The 18,008-nt window shown below is 46.4% G+C and overlaps 2 protein-coding genes across 2 annotated transcripts; one reads left to right on the top strand and one right to left on the bottom strand.

Annotated features, from left to right (window-relative positions):
* Positions 1-8,688: 8,688 nt before the first annotated feature.
* Positions 8,689-12,698, top strand: LOC121751103 (cellulose synthase-like protein D5). The gene is made up of 3 exons (XM_042145818.1): positions 8,689-9,710; positions 9,793-10,606; positions 10,775-12,698. Exons 1-3 carry the CDS (start codon positions 8,833-8,835, stop codon positions 12,539-12,541), a joined length of 3,459 nt encoding a protein of 1,152 aa, XP_042001752.1. The 5' UTR covers positions 8,689-8,832; the 3' UTR covers positions 12,542-12,698.
* A 2,178-nt stretch (positions 12,699-14,876) lies between these two features.
* On the bottom strand, positions 14,877-16,820 carry LOC121751105 (probable galacturonosyltransferase-like 7). The gene has a single exon (XM_042145819.1). The coding sequence runs from the start codon at positions 16,277-16,279 to the stop codon at positions 15,173-15,175; it is 1,107 nt and encodes a 368-aa protein (XP_042001753.1). The 5' UTR covers positions 16,280-16,820; the 3' UTR covers positions 14,877-15,172.
* Positions 16,821-18,008: the final 1,188 nt, after the last annotated feature.

Genomic DNA, 18,008 nt, shown 5'->3' with positions numbered 1-18,008 from the left:
GCTGGCGGAGTATGATTTCGTCTCCCTTCTCTTAGTCTAGTTTCTTCCTTGTAAAATGGCCTTGAAGCCCTAGTGTAAAAAATTTTCCTTGTGAATGAAAAATTCTCTACACTTGTCTTCGTATAGCTTTTCGTACTCGCCTTTATTCCTGTTGTATTTTACTATCTGCTCGGTACAGCTGCCGAACTAATATAGCTGCTTTGTACCCAAGGAGATGGAGATACTTCACTGGAAACGGCTGTACTCTTCGGCTTTGGACGAAGCTGAGAGAAGAGCTATAGCCGATCAGACGAAAAATGACGAGCTTCTGGCTCGTTTAGTGAAGCTGGATGCCGATATCAAGGACTTAGAGTCCGATAAGAAAGATCTGGAGGCCGAGCTGAATACGGCCATTGCTGAGAGGACTGCGTATGAGGATTACATCCGTGTGCGCGGGGGAATGACCATATCAGATGTTCAGAGTCGAGTTGACGAACTGTGGGAGGAATATCATGTACTCCGTATGAACAATGTGCTGGAGAGCCCGGCTTGCCAACAAGTTGTGACATCACTGCGGCGTTGGGCTTCTCGGTACAACATTGTTCTTTCTCGGCGCCCCTCCATAGAAAGATTCCTTCGGCATATCGCGCCAACAGATGCTCGCACTCCAGATCAAACCTCTGGTTCCCTTGTTCAAAATCCTACTCCCAGCCAACAACGAACTCCGGAACAGCCGGAAACGTCAAGACGAGAACGGGCTCAGGAGCAACCGGAATCGTCAAGACAGGGACGGACTGAAATTCGCCGAGGAGTTGTGACTATGAGCGAGCAAGATCAGCAGATGCTTATTGCAGAGACTCTTCATCGCCGAGGTGTTAGGACTTCTCGGGCTCGGGGAAGAGGCGTTGGGTCGAGGATAGCATCTCGTCGACCTGCTTATTCTTCATCTGCTCGGAACAACCGAACTCGGCTTCCAGAGGATTTTGCAGATAGGTGGCTTAACTTCAGCAACCCTGGACAGTAGAATAGTCCTTTGTAATAGCGTAATGCCATTTTGTAGGGTAGCTAAGTTGTATGCCGAACAAGATTTGAAAAATGAAATTTTGTTTTCGCTTCTAACACTGTATTTACAGCTTAGCGAAAAAATTTCATCGTACTCGTCCTCGGTCTTATGAAGTAAACTTCTTTGACCGGACTTGGTCCTTGGTCTGATGAAATAAACATCTTTGACCGGACTCGTCTTTGGTCTGATGAAATAAACATCTTTGACCGGACTCGTCTTTGGTCTGATGAAATAAACATCTTTGACCGGACTCGTCTTTGGTCTGATGAAATAAACATCTTTGACCGGACTCGTCTTTGATCTGATGAAATAAACATCTTTGACCGGACTCGTCTTTGGTCTGATGAAATAAACATCTTTGACCGGACTCGTCTTTGGTCTGATGAAATAAACATCTTTGACCGGACTCGTCTTTGGTCTGATGAAATAAACATCTTTGACCGGACTCGTCTTTGATCTGATGAAATAAACATCTTTGACCGGACTCGTCTTTGGTCTGATGAAATAAACATCTTTGACCGGACTTGGTTTGTGTTCTAATTTGGCGATTTGTCGCCGGGATCGAACTTTCCCTTGTCCTAATTCGGCGAGTTTTATCGCGTGGATCGGACTTTCCCAGTTAACCGAAGTGGTCTTATGCAGTAAACCTCTTTGACTAGACATGGTCGTCCCCGGTCTTATGAGGTAAACTTCTTTGACCGAACTTGGTCGTCCTAATTCGGCGAGGTTTATCGCGTGGATCGGACTTTCCCTTATTGCAGTTCGTTTCAGACGAAGTGCTTGTTAAGCTGAATTGCGGTCTTGTATCCTCTTTGGAAGCTTGGACGCACAATCGTTGGCTTATTGCAGTTCGTTTCAGACGGACTGCTTGTTAAGCTGAATTGTGGTCTTACATCCTCCTTAGAAGCTTGGACTCACAATAGTCTTTAATAATCGATCTAAAAAGGGGATCAGTCTTTAAAGAACGATATACCTTGGTACCATTTGTAAGAGACGACAAGCACATAGAGACAAAACACATAGGGAAAAAATGAAAAAGACGAAAGAAAAAGACTTTAAACCTTTTAAAAAACGACAAGTAAAAGGTACAAGTAAAAAACAAACAAATAAAAACACATACCCCTATGACCGAACTAGACACGAGACGGACTGACCGGACTTTTGTCTCTTACAAGTGGTACTTCTTGAGGTTGGAGACGTGCCATGTTCGGGGTACTTGTTCTCCTGACATGTGAGTCAATTTATAAGACCCTTTGCCGAGGACTTCGGACACCCGATATGGACCCTCCCATGTGGGTTCGAGTTTGCCCAGCTTTTCTGCTCGGCTTACTTCGTTGTTTCTCAAGACGAGATCTCCCACTTGAAATTGAAGCTTTTTCACCCTTTGGTTATAATACCGGGCTACTTGCTCCTTATACTTGGCTGCTTTTATGCACGCCAATTCTCTTCTTTCTTCGGCGAGATCTAGTTCTGCTCTCAGTCCGTCGTCATTCATTTCTGAGGAGAAATTTAGAGTTCGGGGACTGGGTACGCCGATCTCCACCGGAATTACGGCTTCAGTGCCGTACACCAGGCTATACGGAGTTTCACCGTTGGAGGTTTTGGGTGTAGTTCGGTAGGACCATAGGACTTGAGGGAGATTTTCTACCCATTGTCCTTTGGCTTGTTCTAACCGAGCTTTTAACCCTTTCACCAGAATCCGGTTCGTTACTTCCGTTTGTCCGTTTGCTTGGGGATGGGAGACCGAAGTGAACCGCTGTTGAATGTTCAGCTCTTGGCACCAATTCTTGAACGTCTTGTCGGTGAACTGAGTCCCATTATCCGAGATGAGGATGTGGGGTATGCCAAATCGGCACACTATGTTCTTCCAGACGAAATCCAATGCCTTTGAGCTCGTTATCGTAGCTAATGGTTCAGCCTCCACCCACTTCGTGAAGTAGTCCACGGCAACGATAAGGAATTTCATTTGCCGAGGAGCTTGAGGAAGTGGTCCCACTATGTCTATGCCCCATTGCATGAAAGGCCAAGGGCTTTGCATAGTGTATAGATCGGTCTGCGGCATCCTTGGGACATTTGCATGAATTTGGCACTTCGTACACTTCTTGACGAGCTGCACTGCCTCTTGTACCATGGTTGGCCAATAATATCCCCATCTCAGAACTTTTTTAGCTAAAGCTCTGGCTCCGATGTGGCTACCGCACGATCCTTCATGAACTTCTCTGAGGATGTAGTCCGTCTCTTCTGGTCCTACGCACCGCAATAACGGCTGGAGGTAAGACTTTCTAAAGAGGACTCCTTCATGAAGTTCGTACCGAAGTGCTCGGCACGTGATCTTCCGAGCTTCTCTCTTATCCTCGGGCAATTGTCCTTGATCCAGATACTGCGATATCGGCGTCATCCAGTTCGGCGAGCTGGATACAGAATGTACCTCGGCTTCATCAATGCTTCGATGCATTAATTCTTCCGCCTTTGAGCTCGGATCTGAGGCCAACTTACTTAAGGTATCTGCTCGGCTATTTTCCGCTCTGGGAATGCGGATTATCCGAAAATAGGAGAAACTTCGGCTGATGCTTTGCGCTTTGTCCAAATACTTCTTCATTCTCTCGTCACGGGCTTCACTTGTACCCAACATGTGATTTACTATGACTTGTGAATCACAATGGACTTTGAGAGATTTGACGAGTAGACTTTGCGCTAACTGGAGTCCGGCCAGGAGGGCTTCGTACTCGGCTTCATTATTAGTAGTGGGGAATAGGAAACGAAGTGAGTAGGTTACCTCGTGTCCGTCGGGAGCGACAAGTAAAATACCAGCTCCACTTCCCATCTTGTTTGAAGCTCCATCTACGAATCCGCTCCAGCAGTCCGGCGGCTCTACTTCGGATTCCAAGGGCTGTGCTAGTTCGGCATTGGCAGAATTCTTCTGTTCGGCAATAATAGGAATTGCTTGATCGAACTTCGCTTCTGCAAGAAAATCTGCCAAGGCTTGTCCCTTGATGGCTTTCCGAGGTAGATATTCAATTGTGTGCTCTCCCAACTCTATAGCCCACTTGGCGATTCTGCCTGATGCTCCTGGTTTGGTCAACACTTGCCGAAGTGGCAGATCAGTTAAGACGCATACCTTGTGAGCATAGAAGTATGGCCGCAGTCTCCTTGCTGCATTTACTAATGCCAGAGCAATCTTTTCCAGTGGTTGATACCTGGTTTCTGGACCTCTTAATGCTCGGCTTGTAAAGTAGATGGGAAGCTGCTTTAGGCCTTCTTCTCGAACAAGTACCGCGCTGATGGTTTGATCCGATGCCGCTAAGTATAAGAATATTACTTCGGCTTCGGTTGGAGCAGAGAGAATAGGAAGCTCGGCTAGATAACTTTTGAGCTCGTCAAAGGCCTTTTTCTGCTCGGCTCCCCACTCGAACTTTGGTGCCTTTTTCAACACCTTGAAGAACGGCAGTTGCTTTTCGGCTGCTTGGGAAAGGAATCGACTCAGTGCGGCTAGACATCCGGTTAGCCTTTGCACGTCATGTATGGACTTCGGCATTGCCATGTTCTGAACGACTTGAACTTTTGAGGGGTTTGCCTTGAGTCCGTCTTTTGAAACCCAACAACCCAGAAACTTTCCCGAATCTACCAAAAAGGTACACTTTTGGGGATTAAGTTTGAGGTTGGCTTTCTTGAGCACGTTGAGAGTGGACTTGAGGTTGTGCTCGTACTCCGAGGTGCTTTTGCTCTTGACGACTATATCGTCAACATATACTTCGACCTCCTTTCCAATCAGGTGCCGAAAAAGCTTGTCTACCATCCTTTGATAAGTGGCTCCGGCATTCTTTAAACCGAATGGCATCTTTTTATAAGCAAAAATGCCGAAATCAGTAATGAAGGCCGTTTTTGAAGCGTCAATCTCATCCATTAAAACCTGATGGTATCCTTTGTATAGATCAAGAAAACAAAAAATTTCAAAGCCTATCAGAGCTTCTACTTTTTTATCTATGTTCGGAAGGGGATAGCAATCTTTGGGACAGTGCTTATTTAGATCGGTGAAATCTATGCACATCCGCCATCCTCCTTCCTTTTTCTTGATCATGACAGGATTGGCCACCCACGAAGGATACTTCACTTCGAATAACACATCCGCCTTCAATAATTGACGGACTTCGTCATGGATGACTTGACTTCGTTCTGCCGCAAAGAGTCTTTGCTTCTGTTTTATCGGCCGGACCGAAGGATCAATATTTAAACGATGAGTGATTACCTCGGGGGGCACTCCGGTCATGTCCAACGGAGACCATGCAAAGACGTCTTTGTACTCCTTGAGGAGCTGGATGGTTTTTTCCCGAAGTAGAGGCGTTCCCGCGAAGCCGATCTTAACCGTTCTGGATGGATCGTCTTCGTACAGCTGAACTGTCATCGAATTCGGCTCCGGTATGACTTCGGTCATTGCCTCTGACTCCGGCTGCTGTGATTGCTATGCTTGGTGGTGCCGATCTGACTGCTCGGCACTTCTAAGCGCAATTTGCAGACACTCCTTTGCTCTCTTTTGGTCACCTCGGATGACCGCTATCCCTCCTTTAGTAGGGATCTTGATGGTGAGGTGATAAGTGGAGCAAATGGCCCGAACTGTGTTGAGCCAGTCTCTTCCCAGGATGACGTTGTACGGGGACCGAGCTTTCACCACGAAAAACTCAATCATCGTACTGGAGCTAGTAGGCGCTTTCCCCACCGTGATCGGAAGGCTGATAATACCTTCAGGGCGGGTGTCCTCCTGGGCGAAGCTCTTCAGGGGAAGCGGAGCCGGGCTGAGCCGAGCTGGGTCCACTTCTAGTTTGTCGAAGCACTCTTTAAAAAGAATGCTGACTGACGCTCCTGTATCCACAAACACCCTGTGGATCAGTTTGTTTGCCACTCCGGCTTGGATGACAATGGCGTCTTGGTGAGGAGAGATGGCCGGGACGGGATCAGCATCCGAGAACGTAATCACTTCGTCCTGCTTCAGCCTTTTATGCGTTGGCTCTTCTCGATTGGAGCCTCTGCGCTCTGACTTCAGGGACGACTTGGTCTTCCCGGCAGGGAGAGCGTCAATAGTCAGGATTACTCCATCATATTGCGGCTCGTCATCGTCTTCGGGATCCGGCTGCCTTTTCGGATCCTGAGGAGCGCAGTTCGCACCTCTCTGCTTCTTATTCTTCTTTGACTGCTTGTTTTGGTATTTTTTCAATGTCCCTGCCCTCACAAGAACATCGATACCTGCAGCCAAGTTTCTGCACTCCTCGGTATCGTGACCGTGGTCTTGATGGTAGGAGCAGTAGTTATCCTGGGGTCGGCGCGCGGCTGATTTCGTCATCCGCTTTGGCTTTTCGAACAGGTCAGAGTGCAGTTCGAAAATTTCCGCTCTCGGCTTGTTCAGCGGTACGAACTGAGCGGACGGCTTCTCGGGATTGAGACGGGGTCCCAATCTGTCTTGCACCGGAGTCCTTTGAATCCTTTCAAAAGGAGTTCGGCGAGGATGTCCCTGATCGCCAAAAGGAGTTCGGCGAGGATGTCCCTGATCGCTTTGATCGGGCTTCCTCCTGTCTCCTCGGGACGATGAGCTGTCTAACGACCGTTTGCGACGGTCTGCCTCATCGGCCCGGGAGTACTGGTCCGCAATGTCCCACATTTCCTGAGCTGTCTGCGGACCGCACTCAACGAGCTTCCTGTAGAGAGCTCCGGGCAGGATTCCATTTTGGAATGCCGAGATGACAAGCAGATCGTTGAGATCGTCTACTTGCAGGCATTCCTTGTGGAATCTTGTCATAAAGTCGCTGATTTTTTCGTCGCGACCTTGACGAATGGAAAGCAGCTGAGCCGAAGTGATTCGGGCTTCCGCTTTCTGAAAGAACCTCCTGTGGAAGGCATCCATTAGATCTCGGTAAGATCTGATGCTGCCCTGGGGGAGGCTATCGAACCACCTTCTCGCGTTCCCGATGAGCAGCTCGGGAAACAGCTTGCACATGTGGACCTCGTTGAGACCCTGGTTCGCCATGTTATACTGATAGCGCCCCAAGAAATCGTGAGGGTCCACGAGCCCGTCGTAAGTCATCGACGGAGTTCGGTAGTTCTGTGGTAGGGGAGTTCGGGTGATGTCGTCCGAGAACGGAGTCTTCAGTGCTCCGTACACGGCGAATCCGATATCTCGTCGGTATGGAGGAGATTGAGTTCTCCTGTGATTCCGGTACCGAGGAAGAACAGGAATATGTCGGGGTTGAGGATTCTTCTTCCTGGAAGACACGGCACTACTGCGGTAGTGACTTTCATGTCTGGATGAGGAAGGAGAATCCTCCGCTTTCGTCTTCGGCTCTTGGCTCTTTTGCAGGAAGGCTAAGAACTCATCCTGCTTCTCAGCCAAGAACAGCTTGACAGCCTCATTCAAATCAGGCTGCTGGGAAGACTCAGTGGGACGATTTTTGGAGCGGCCTGTTCCTTCGCCATGAGAACTGGTGGTGGATTTATCCCTAGGCTGTTTTCCAGACCTATGGGATGGATTGGCTTCCTCCTGGTTCTCACGAGCAGGAATACGGGTACTCTGCGATCTGGTATGCATTTTTTGGGTGGAAAAAATGGATCAAAAATTCGCTTTATCACAAATTTTGTTCTTCGGTTCCCACAGACGGCGCCAGTGATGGATCCGCGAATTTCTGATGTTAGTAAAAGCTGGTAGAGAATGAAGATTATGACACAAAGAAATTACGTGGTTCGATTTACTGAGGTAAATCTACGTCCACGGGAAGAAAAGGGGGCAGAGTTGTATTGCTTGATCTGTTTTCTACAGCTTACAAATACAAACTTGCTATTTGCTATATGGTCTTTTATCTCTAGAGAGCTTAACCTTCTTCTATCTGATCTAAGTTCTATTTATATCTTGAACTAAGATCGTGGCTTGCATCACCACCCTAAGTCGTGGATGTCGTGTAGGTCATGGCCTAAGATCGTGGATGTAGCGTAGGTCATGGCCTACGATCGTGGCCTGAGTTGACACCACGTGGTAGTGGGTGTGTTGGACATCCTGTATGGGTCCACTAACTCCTTGTTCGGTCGAATACTGAGACCGAACTGCTTTGGTTGCCGATCTGAGAGTAGAGCTTGATGCCGACCTGAGAGCAGAGCTTGATTGGATGGCTTTTACCGAGCTGTAGGCTGAGGCCGAACTCTTTGGTAATGCCGAACTCATACTCCTGCTTTGGTTGCCGATCTGAGAGCAGAGCTTGATAGGTTGGCTTTTACCGAGCTGTAGGCTGAGGCCGAACTCTTTGGTAATGCCGAACTCATACTCTTCCTTGGGCTTTGGGCTGATGGGCCGTCATTGCTGTTGGGCTTGTTTAGTACGCACCCCATCACATGTATAGTTTAAAATTAAATAAATCAGCGTTGCAAAAAATCAGATCTCATATTTTTATTTATTCGACCGTTGAAAATTTAAAGCTGCATCCCCCCAACTTTTCTACTTTTTCTTTGTTGACCTCAATGCCCAAAAAGCAATAAAATAAAAGAAAAGAAGCTCTGCCACGTCGGACGGACCCACTCACCCAATCTGACCGTTTCAGCCCTAGATTTCACTCTCATCAAACACTCGACCGTTACATCCAAATTTTCTCATTAAAGAAGATAACAATTCATGTTCAAAAAACAAGTAGGAGTACTACAAATTTCCACATCCAAAAAATTTCAAAAACCAAATACAAAATAGAGCTAGCTGCGATCAAATCTCTATTCCTCTCTTCTTCAATCGATTCACCAATCCGTTGAATTCTCTCAAAAAAATGATGAAACCAAACTCTCCCACGTCGTCTCCGGTGACGATCACGGTGACTTCCACCGACGGATCTCGCAGCGCCGGACTAACAAGTCCCAAGCTCCGCCGCCAATCGATCTCGAACAACAACAATGCCACCGCGAGCTCCCCGCTCTCCGATAACCGCCGCTACAGCTCCCGAGGCCGCCGCCTGGCCTTCTCGAAGGAATCCGCCGACGAATTCGTGGCCTACACGGTTCAAATTCCGTCAACTCCAGAAAATCGCCCCCACACCGACTCCAGGGACAGCAGCCCCCCTCTCTGCTCCGGCAAAAATCCTTACATCAAGGACGCGATCTTCACCGGCGGATTCAATTCCGTCACGAAAGCACATATCAGGAAAAGCTCCGAAGGAATTCCTTCGGCGACGAAGTCGAAATCGGTGTGCGGAATGGACGGCTGCGATGAGAAAGCAGCGGGAGGGAGCTTCAAGAGCTACTGCGACTGTGGATTCGTCATCTGCCGCGATTGCTACTTGGATTGCGGCGGCCATTGCCCCGGCTGCAAGGAGCTCTATAAAGGCGAATCTGATGAGGAGGCCGAAGTCGAGGAAGAGGAGGATCAGGCGAATCCGCTGCCGGAGTGGGGGAAAGGAGCTAGATTAGACAAAAACCTCTCTGTTGTGCAGTCTTTCAAGAACACTAACCACGATTTCGATCACACGCGTTGGCTCTTCGAAACCAAGGGCACTTATGGCTATGGAAATGCTCTATGGCCTACAAATGGCTATGAATTCGGAAGAGAAAATGGTGGAAGATATGAAACCCCTCCTGATTTCACCGATAAAAGGAACAGGCCTTTAACTAGAAAAGTTGCAATTTCTGCAGCAATTCTCAGTCCTTACAGGTACTATTTATATATTGATTTGATGATGTTGAAAAAAATGCAGATCGTTTGTTAATTATGATTTGAAATTTGAAAAATGCAGATTGTTGATTGCTATTCGTCTTGTCGTCCTTGCTTGCTTCCTGACATGGCGGATTATGCATCCCAACCGCCAAGCAATCTGGCTATGGCTAATGTCCGTTATCTGCGAAATCTGGTTTGCCTTCTCATGGCTGCTGGACCAGCTCCCGAAGCTTTGCCCTGTGAAAAGAGTCACCGATCTCGCCGTCTTAAAAGACCGGTTTGAGTCGTCGGAGCCTAATCTCCGAAACCCTAAGAAGTTCTCCGACCTACCGGGGATCGATGTGTTTGTTTCCACGGCCGATGCTGATAAAGAACCTCCTCTCGTGACGGCCAACACGATCCTATCCATCCTCGCGGTCGATTACCCTGTTGAGAAAGTGGCTTGCTACTTGTCTGACGACGGCGGCTCGCTGGTCACGTTTGAGGCCTTGGCGGAGGCGGCGAGCTTTGCTCGGATTTGGGTTCCGTTCTGCCGGAAGCATAAGATTGAGCCGAGGAATCCGGAGGCGTATTTTGGGCAGAAGAGGGACCCGTTGAAGAATAAGGTGAGGCTGGATTTTGTGAGGGATAGGAGGAGGGTGAAGAGGGAGTATGATGAGTTTAAGGTGAGGATCAATGCGTTGCCGGAGACGATTAGGCGGAGGTCGGATGCCTACAACGCACAGGCGGAGTTGAGGGCGAAGAAGAAGGAGGTCGAGCTCGGGGAGGGCGGTCTTCCTGAGGCTGTCAAGGTCCCGAAGGCTACTTGGATGGCCGATGGGAGCCATTGGCACGGGACATGGCCATCGAACGAGGACGGCCACTCGAGAAGCGATCATGAGGGCATCATACAGGTAACTACTACTCCTATACTAATTGCTAGTTCAAGTTCAACTTGTTTTTTGATACAATTATTTTTTTGTTGTTGTATCAGATAGTAGTACTAATTGGAGTTCACCTTGTTTTACAATAGTTCAACTTGATTTTTTGATTCTGATATTTTGATTTTGTTGTTGTTATAGATTATGCTGGTTCCTGCTAGTCCGGAGCAGCAATTTGGGCAAGAGGCCGACGATGAGAACCTCATCGACACGACGGACGTGGACATCCGGACACCAATGCTAGTCTATGTCTCCCGCGAGAAGCGGCCGGGATTCGACCACAACAAGAAAGCCGGCGCCATGAATGCACTAGTCCGCGCCAGCGCCATCATGTCAAACGGGGCCTTCATCCTCAACCTCGACTGCGACCACTATGTCTACAACTCGACTGCCATCCGGGAAGGCATGTGCTTCATGCTCGACCGTGGCGGCGACAAGATATGCTACGTCCAGTTCCCCCAACGGTTCGAAGGCATCGACCCCAACGACCGCTACGCCAACCACAACACGGTCTTCTTCGACGTCAGTATGCGCGCCCTTGACGGCCTCCAGGGCCCCATGTACGTCGGCACGGGCTGCATCTTCCGCCGCATCGCCTTATATGGCTTCAGCCCGCCCCGCGCCACCGAGCACCTCGGCTGGTTCGGACGCCGCAAACACCGTAAGCAACTCCTCCGCACCAAAAACAAAGAGCAGCTAGACAGTGAGGAAAATGAAATTCTCATCCCCATAAACAGCAACGGCGACAACGACAACGACGAAGCCACAAGAAGCTCCCTATCAAAACAATTCGGAAACTCAACCACTCTAATCGACTCGATCGGAGTGGCCGAGTTCGGCGGGCGACTCATCCACGAGCTCCGAGGCAAAGGCTGCCTCGGACGCCCATCAGGCTCTCTCGCAGTACAGCGAGAGCCGTTAGACGCGTCAGCACTGGCAGAGGCCGTCAGCGTGATCACGTGCTTCTACGAGGACAAAACAGAGTGGGGGAAGAGAGTCGGTTGGATCTACGGTTCGGTGACAGAAGACGTCGTGACAGGATACAGAATGCACAACAGAGGGTGGCGCTCAGTCTACTGCGTCACCAAACGCGACGCCTTCCGCGGTACCGCTCCGATCAACCTCACCGACCGGCTAATCCAGGTCCTCCGGTGGGCCACCGGCTCCGTCGAGATCTTCTTCTCACGAAACAACGCTATCTTCGCGTCTCCACGGATGAAATTCCTCCAGCGGATCGCTTACTTCAACGTCGGAATATATCCTTTCACATCAATTTTCCTCTTAGTGTACTGCCTGCTTCCGGCGCTCTCGCTCTTCTCCGGCGAATTCATCGTTGCAACGCTTGATGTGACGTTTTTAGCAATGCTATTGACGATCACGGTGACACTGTGTCTACTTGCTTTATTAGAAATCCGATGGTCAGGGATAACGCTGCACGACTGGTGGCGGAACGAGCAGTTCTGGCTGATCGGAGGGACGAGCGCGCATCCGGCGGCGGTGGTGCAGGGTCTGCTGAAGGTGATCGCGGGGATCGAGATCTCGTTCACCCTGACGTCGAAGTCGGGGGTGGCGGAGGACGGGGAGGAGGAGTTTGCGGAGCTGTATGAGTTCCGGTGGACGACGCTGATGGTGCCGCCGATGACGATTATTATGTTCAATGCGATCGCGGTGGCGGTGGCGGTGTCGAGGACGGTGTATAGTCCGTTCCCGCGGTGGAGCAGGCTGGTGGGGGGAGTGTTTTTCAGCTTTTGGGTGCTGTCGCATTTGTATCCGTTTGCGAAGGGGATGATGGGGAAGAAGGGGAAGATACCGACGATTGTGTATCTGTGGTCGGGGTTGGTTTGTATTGTGATTTCGTTGCTCACGGTTTATGTGTATCCGCCGGCGGGGAGTTTTCAGATGCCGTGATAGATGGATGAAGATAGTTAGTTGGTTTCTGTTATGTTGTGTGTGTGTTTGTGGAAATGGAAGTTATGCTTTAACTTCGTTTTAGTTTCTAGTTTTTGTGGAGATTGCTGTATCTGTTTGAATGATTTGTGAAGAAATGAAAGTGAAAATTATGGAAGATTTAGTCTAACATGTTCATGAGAAAGCTCGTTTTTTTCAGTAATCTTATGTGAAGGAAGATCTATCTGTTTGTTTGATGTTTATTTTTATTGGTTCTTTAGAATTGAGAAAGATTCCTGAAATGATCAAGTGTGAAAATGAGAATGGAGAAAATTCCAGAAATTAACATCTTTAAAATCTTGCATTTTTATGTATACTGAAAAATATAGCATTGACTCGAAATACAATCTGTAAAAACAGTACGAATTATGTGAACAAGAGGAGGATGTTAGGTTGGAAAACATAAAAAAAAAAAGATGGAAAGTTGGAAACCATAGTTATTTAGTGTTTGGCATTCAATACTTGTATAAATAAGGATATATAGTTGTGTTGTGTGAAAATTTCTGTTTTGGGCTAAAATAAAGCCCAATGTGTAAATAAGTGATGAAAAAGTAGGACACTACTAACACACGTCTTTAATAGAGAGAATGATTGGGTCAAAAGTGTGGACACAAAATATATATTTCGACATGTACTACTCCAGTCCTTCCTAATTGAAAAAAGTAATCTATTTTGTTATTCTATAAATAGATTCATATTTATTGATATTACCCACATTATTCTATCTATATCAATTTACTGTACTTATCATTTATATACACGCAATATACATGTATCAATCATTACTAACCTTAAGAGTTAAGTGATGAGACTTTATTCGTTTATAATACTCCTACTTCAATTATTTTTATTAATTCTCAGGTCAAACCCATTAAGTTCATTTTTTGAGACAGTAAGATGCCTAGTCAGAGTCATCGCTCTCATTCCCCAAAACTATTTCTCCCATATTTATTTTTATTAATTCTATACAAAACTAGGATTCATACTTGAGCCAACATTTTAATATTAGCATATTCACGAACTAAAATAAAGGAACAATATGAAATCATGTTAAAATGGCATAATTACTTAAAAAAATCATTATTCTTTATTTGATACTATACGATAGTATTAATTTAAATCATTAAATTTCAAAATCCTATAGCCCATATTCGATCTATTCCATAATTTTAAACTTTGATTGCGTACGATTACAATCCTATATCTGTACATATTAAAATAGTACTCCATGAAATAGCAATTCCAAAGAAATTGAAAGATCCATGTGGTAATGCGTTATTCGACGATCAGTCGGCATCAAAATAAATAATAGACTATTCACTAATTCTATAATTAAGAGCATCATCATCAGCAAATTAATATGCACAAATTATTGTTACGTGCATACAACAATCATTCAATTAAAACACTACCTTTGCCTACATCAAAATCAATCAAATCTTCAACAAAAAAACAATCAAAACACTCTTCACAGTTTAATCACAACAAAAATTAAGCTTGTATCCTCTAAAATATGGCAAAAAAAAGACAACAGATAAAAGCATTATTGTTCTTCAAAAATCTCAAATTGAGAAAACCACAATCGACAGAAACAAACCAACAAATTTATTAGTATTGTCAGAAACAAATATGTTGCGAGTTAGAAGAAGGGTTGGTTAGACCCTATGGTAGAAATGGGGTTAGATTGATCATGATATATCAAACAAAAAAAACACAACTTCCACTACAAATGAATCTCGTGCTACCTTCCATAAATTTCATCACATATTCACAGCTACTAAAGGCCATGAAGTGACACATTTTTTTTTTGCAAAAAACACACTGCACACAATCACGAAAAGATGATAAATATAGAATATGAGGTAATTATTTCCAGAACATGTAATCAGTTTGAGGTATCTAAGAAAGTGGGAGAGAGCAAAGAATCATTCCACACCAACAAATGAGCTCCAATCAACCCAATAGAATATGAATCACTAGACACCTACCCCAAAAACAAAACATTAACCCACGGATTTTTTTCACAAACTAATAGACAAATTGTATGATCATTGTCTACATAGACCCCCACCCACTACGCCAAACCTGTCACCATTTCTGCGCTAGTAACATCATCACACGAAAACGACAAACACCAATTCATGAAACGACATCAACTTGAAACTTCAAGAATCAAACCACCGATTGAAATTACTAAACTAGACATATGCAGACCGACAACATCAAATCCTCTGGATACAAGGGTAGTTTCGTAATTTCAACATCATTTTAATCAACACAAATGAACTCAAGAAAATGAAAACAGAAATGTGTATATATCTTCCTCATTCACTTTATTTTTCAAGAAACAGAGAATAATGAACAGGATATGGTACAAATCGATCATGACAAGTAATGTAACAAGTCAATCATCAATAAACAAGTAATTAAAGAAAGAAAAAAGGGGGCTATAATCAAACATAATAAAAAAATGTGAAACTGTAGAAAAAAAATCATGAAGTAATTGTAAAAAAGAGGAGCAGCAGTCACTGGAGGAATTACCGGCGGCCAAAAAAACAATTTTGTAAAAACTTTTCTTCCTTCTTCTCGCTGTCAATGTCCGTACAAATCGAATGGCGCCCAGAGCGAGTCGAGCGGGCACGGCTGCTTGGAGTCGAGCCGGAGCCACGGCTTGCCGCTGCCGCTCCAGTGGAGGAGGCTCACCGGACCGGCATGGAGGTCACGGCAGCTACCGCGCACATTATCGCCGCCGAGGCCGTGCTGATTCCACCGGTGCTCGATCGGCGCCACCTGCCCGGCGAAAACGAGCAGGAACGGCGGCAGCGAGCCGAGCTCGTAGATCCGGCTCGCGCTGGTCTTCTGGATCTCCATCCACCGCTCGATTCGGCGCGTGTAGCCGAGCCGCCGCCAACTGGCCAGATCTATCACCATCACGCCGGTGTTGAAGTAGCACGGATTTCTGCCGGAGAATACGCCGGAGAAGGCCGGCCGCGACCAGAAATGCTCCGTGAAGTATTTGGTGAAGTTCGCGTGGCAGTACTCCGGCGCGCCGATCGTTTTCTTCCCCAGCTCCGTGCTCCAGAGCTTGGAGATGTCGTCGACGACGACGAGATCGGAATCGAGGTAGATGACGCGATTGACGCAGGCTTCTAGAAGATCCGCGAGGTAGTTTCGCGCGTAGTTGAGCGGTTGCTCGAGCGCTTGCCTCACGGAGCTAGAGATCAGATTCCGCACTCTCTCTGGATCGAAATAGTACACTTTGAACTTCAATTCCGGGAAAGTAGATCGGACTACCGACTCGAGAGACGTTTCCGATACCAGGAAATGGAAGAAGACGCTCTCAGGGCACTTCGAATGCTGGAGAACCGAATGGACGGCGGCGATTGAGCCTCGGAGGTACTCCAAATCGAGCGTGATCGCCACGTGGACCAGCGATGGATCGCAGACGCTTGATTCCCCGAGTCTCGAGGCGCGGCAATCGCCGGCATTGCGGAAAACCGGCGCTCTGCGGAATGTGAATTTCTCGGCGGTGGAGGTCGGCAGGCGGAGGTAGGATTTGTAATCGAAATTGGAATCGGAATCGCCGCCGTGAGAGGAGCGAATCGCTTCCGCCGGGTGGAAGGACTGCAGAGACGGAGAGAGGACGATCATGACCATCGCGGCGGAGAAGAACCCCGAGAATCGCATTATCCACAGCATTTTCGATCTCCAGCGGAGGTACCCGTGGCTCTTCCGCCGCGATTTGAATCCGAAGGCGTCCGATTCGGAGGCGAGCGAGGAGACGAGGAACGCTAGGGTTCCTCTGAGGTCCGCCAGAGTTGGAGAGACACTTAATTTGGGGGAAAATCGAATAACATTCGAAATCCCAAGGGGAAATCAAATTTGTGCTTTGCTTTTTTGGTATGCCGTGAGAATAAAGCGAATTTACTCAGAGAGAGAGAGAGAAACCAATCAAAATCAATTTAACGAAAAATGGAAGTTGATAGGAGGCGATGAAAAGGTCTCTCTCGATGTAGCACCGACGTGCGTTGCAGTCACCGAGTCACGCACAACAACACAGGCGCTGTTCTCTCTCTCTGTCTCTCTCTCTCTCTCTTTCTCCTCTGGATGGGGAAGATGATAAAGGAAGGACTACAATACAAAGCACAATTTTTTACAACGGGAGAGAGAGGGTTTGGGAGGGTTTTTTTTTTTTGCTTTACAATTTTATTTTCGGCAACCTCCATTCGTTTTCGCATTCTCCAACCTAAAATATGTCAAATTTATTTTAGGACTAAATTCACTCACTCACGTAATGCATATCAAATTGGGATAATAACGATTGCATATAGTGTAACTTTGAATGAAAATATAAGATCACCCATGTGGACGACTACTCATCAGGCGGCACTACCCCCAATTGTCTTTAGATGCCCAATATCATGGTCTCGTGCGATCGAAGTTGCGAGAGGGTCATAGTGGACCTATCGGCCATATTGAGTTGGGCCAAAAGCTGCCACAACGAGTTGGTGGGGGTGGAGGTGGCGCATATGAAACGGGAGCGGGAACTGGAGAGTGGGCATCACGCACGACGCCAGGTCGTGCCACGTGACATAGGCGCGTGGCGAGACGGCCCGTCGCTTGTCTCGTCGACACAGGACGCGGGACGGGTCGCGGGACGGGACGGATGCTGCAACGCGGCGCGCAACGGACCCGTCTCTCCGGGACAGGTTTTTCGTGTAGAAAATTTCTCCAATCATATTATAAATCTAAACCAACTTTTACATTTTTCTAGGGGAAAAAAACTAATATGGATATGCATATATAGTTGCTGCAAAAACTTTTGTAAGACATATAGTTCTAAAAAATGGTGTTAAATTTGACCATAGTGTAAATAGTTAGATTAAAATCATTTTTTAGTGTGGTATATGCCCTCAGGCCATCTCGAAATATTTATACCAAATTCAAACTCATTTTTAAATTCACGATCCACCAAAAAATAGTGTTACTCCAACCATCTACACCATTTTTTAGTTTTTGTCTCACAAAATATTTGCAATAATACCATATTTGGTGTTGTTTCACAAAAAATACTAAAAATAGATTTGTGTTTGATGTATGATTGGAGAAGATTTCTACACCAAAACTTACTTATTTATAGAGTATGATTGGAGATGGTGCATCTCCAATCATTACATCAAAGTGAAAGTATTAATCAGTGTTGTGATATAGTGATATTTGTGTCAATTAATATATTCATATTTTTGAGTTTTTAAAGCTCAATCTTTAATTTTAATAATAAATGAATAACCAAACCGTTAGAATCTATTTAAATTATAAAATTGGGAAGTCAGTGTAAATCAAAAAAAGATTTCAATTACTGTATAACATATTAGAAGGGTCCAAAGTGGAATCGCATTATCGAGATCGGTTATTTGTTAATTACGCC

Source organism: Salvia splendens, chromosome 10 (assembly GCF_004379255.2).
Source record: "Salvia splendens isolate huo1 chromosome 10, SspV2, whole genome shotgun sequence".
In the NCBI taxonomy this organism is placed as follows: Eukaryota; Viridiplantae; Streptophyta; class Magnoliopsida; order Lamiales; family Lamiaceae; genus Salvia; species Salvia splendens.
Note: the sequence above shows the minus strand (reverse complement) of the source record. Positions and strands in the feature narration are given on the sequence as shown.

Bases quoted from the DNA above. Each gene is read 5' to 3' on its own strand.
- LOC121751103 (XM_042145818.1), top strand. From the start codon at position 8,833: ATGATGAAACCAAACTCTCCCACGTCGTCTCCGGTGACGATCACGGTG. The intron at 9,711-9,792 runs GTACTATTTATA...TGAAAAATGCAG, and splicing joins GCAATTCTCAGTCCTTACAG to ATTGTTGATTGCTATTCGTC. The intron at 10,607-10,774 runs GTAACTACTACT...TTGTTGTTATAG, and splicing joins ATCATGAGGGCATCATACAG to ATTATGCTGGTTCCTGCTAG.
- LOC121751105 (XM_042145819.1), bottom strand. From the start codon at position 16,279: ATGCTGTGGATAATGCGATTCTCGGGGTTCTTCTCCGCCGCGATGGTC.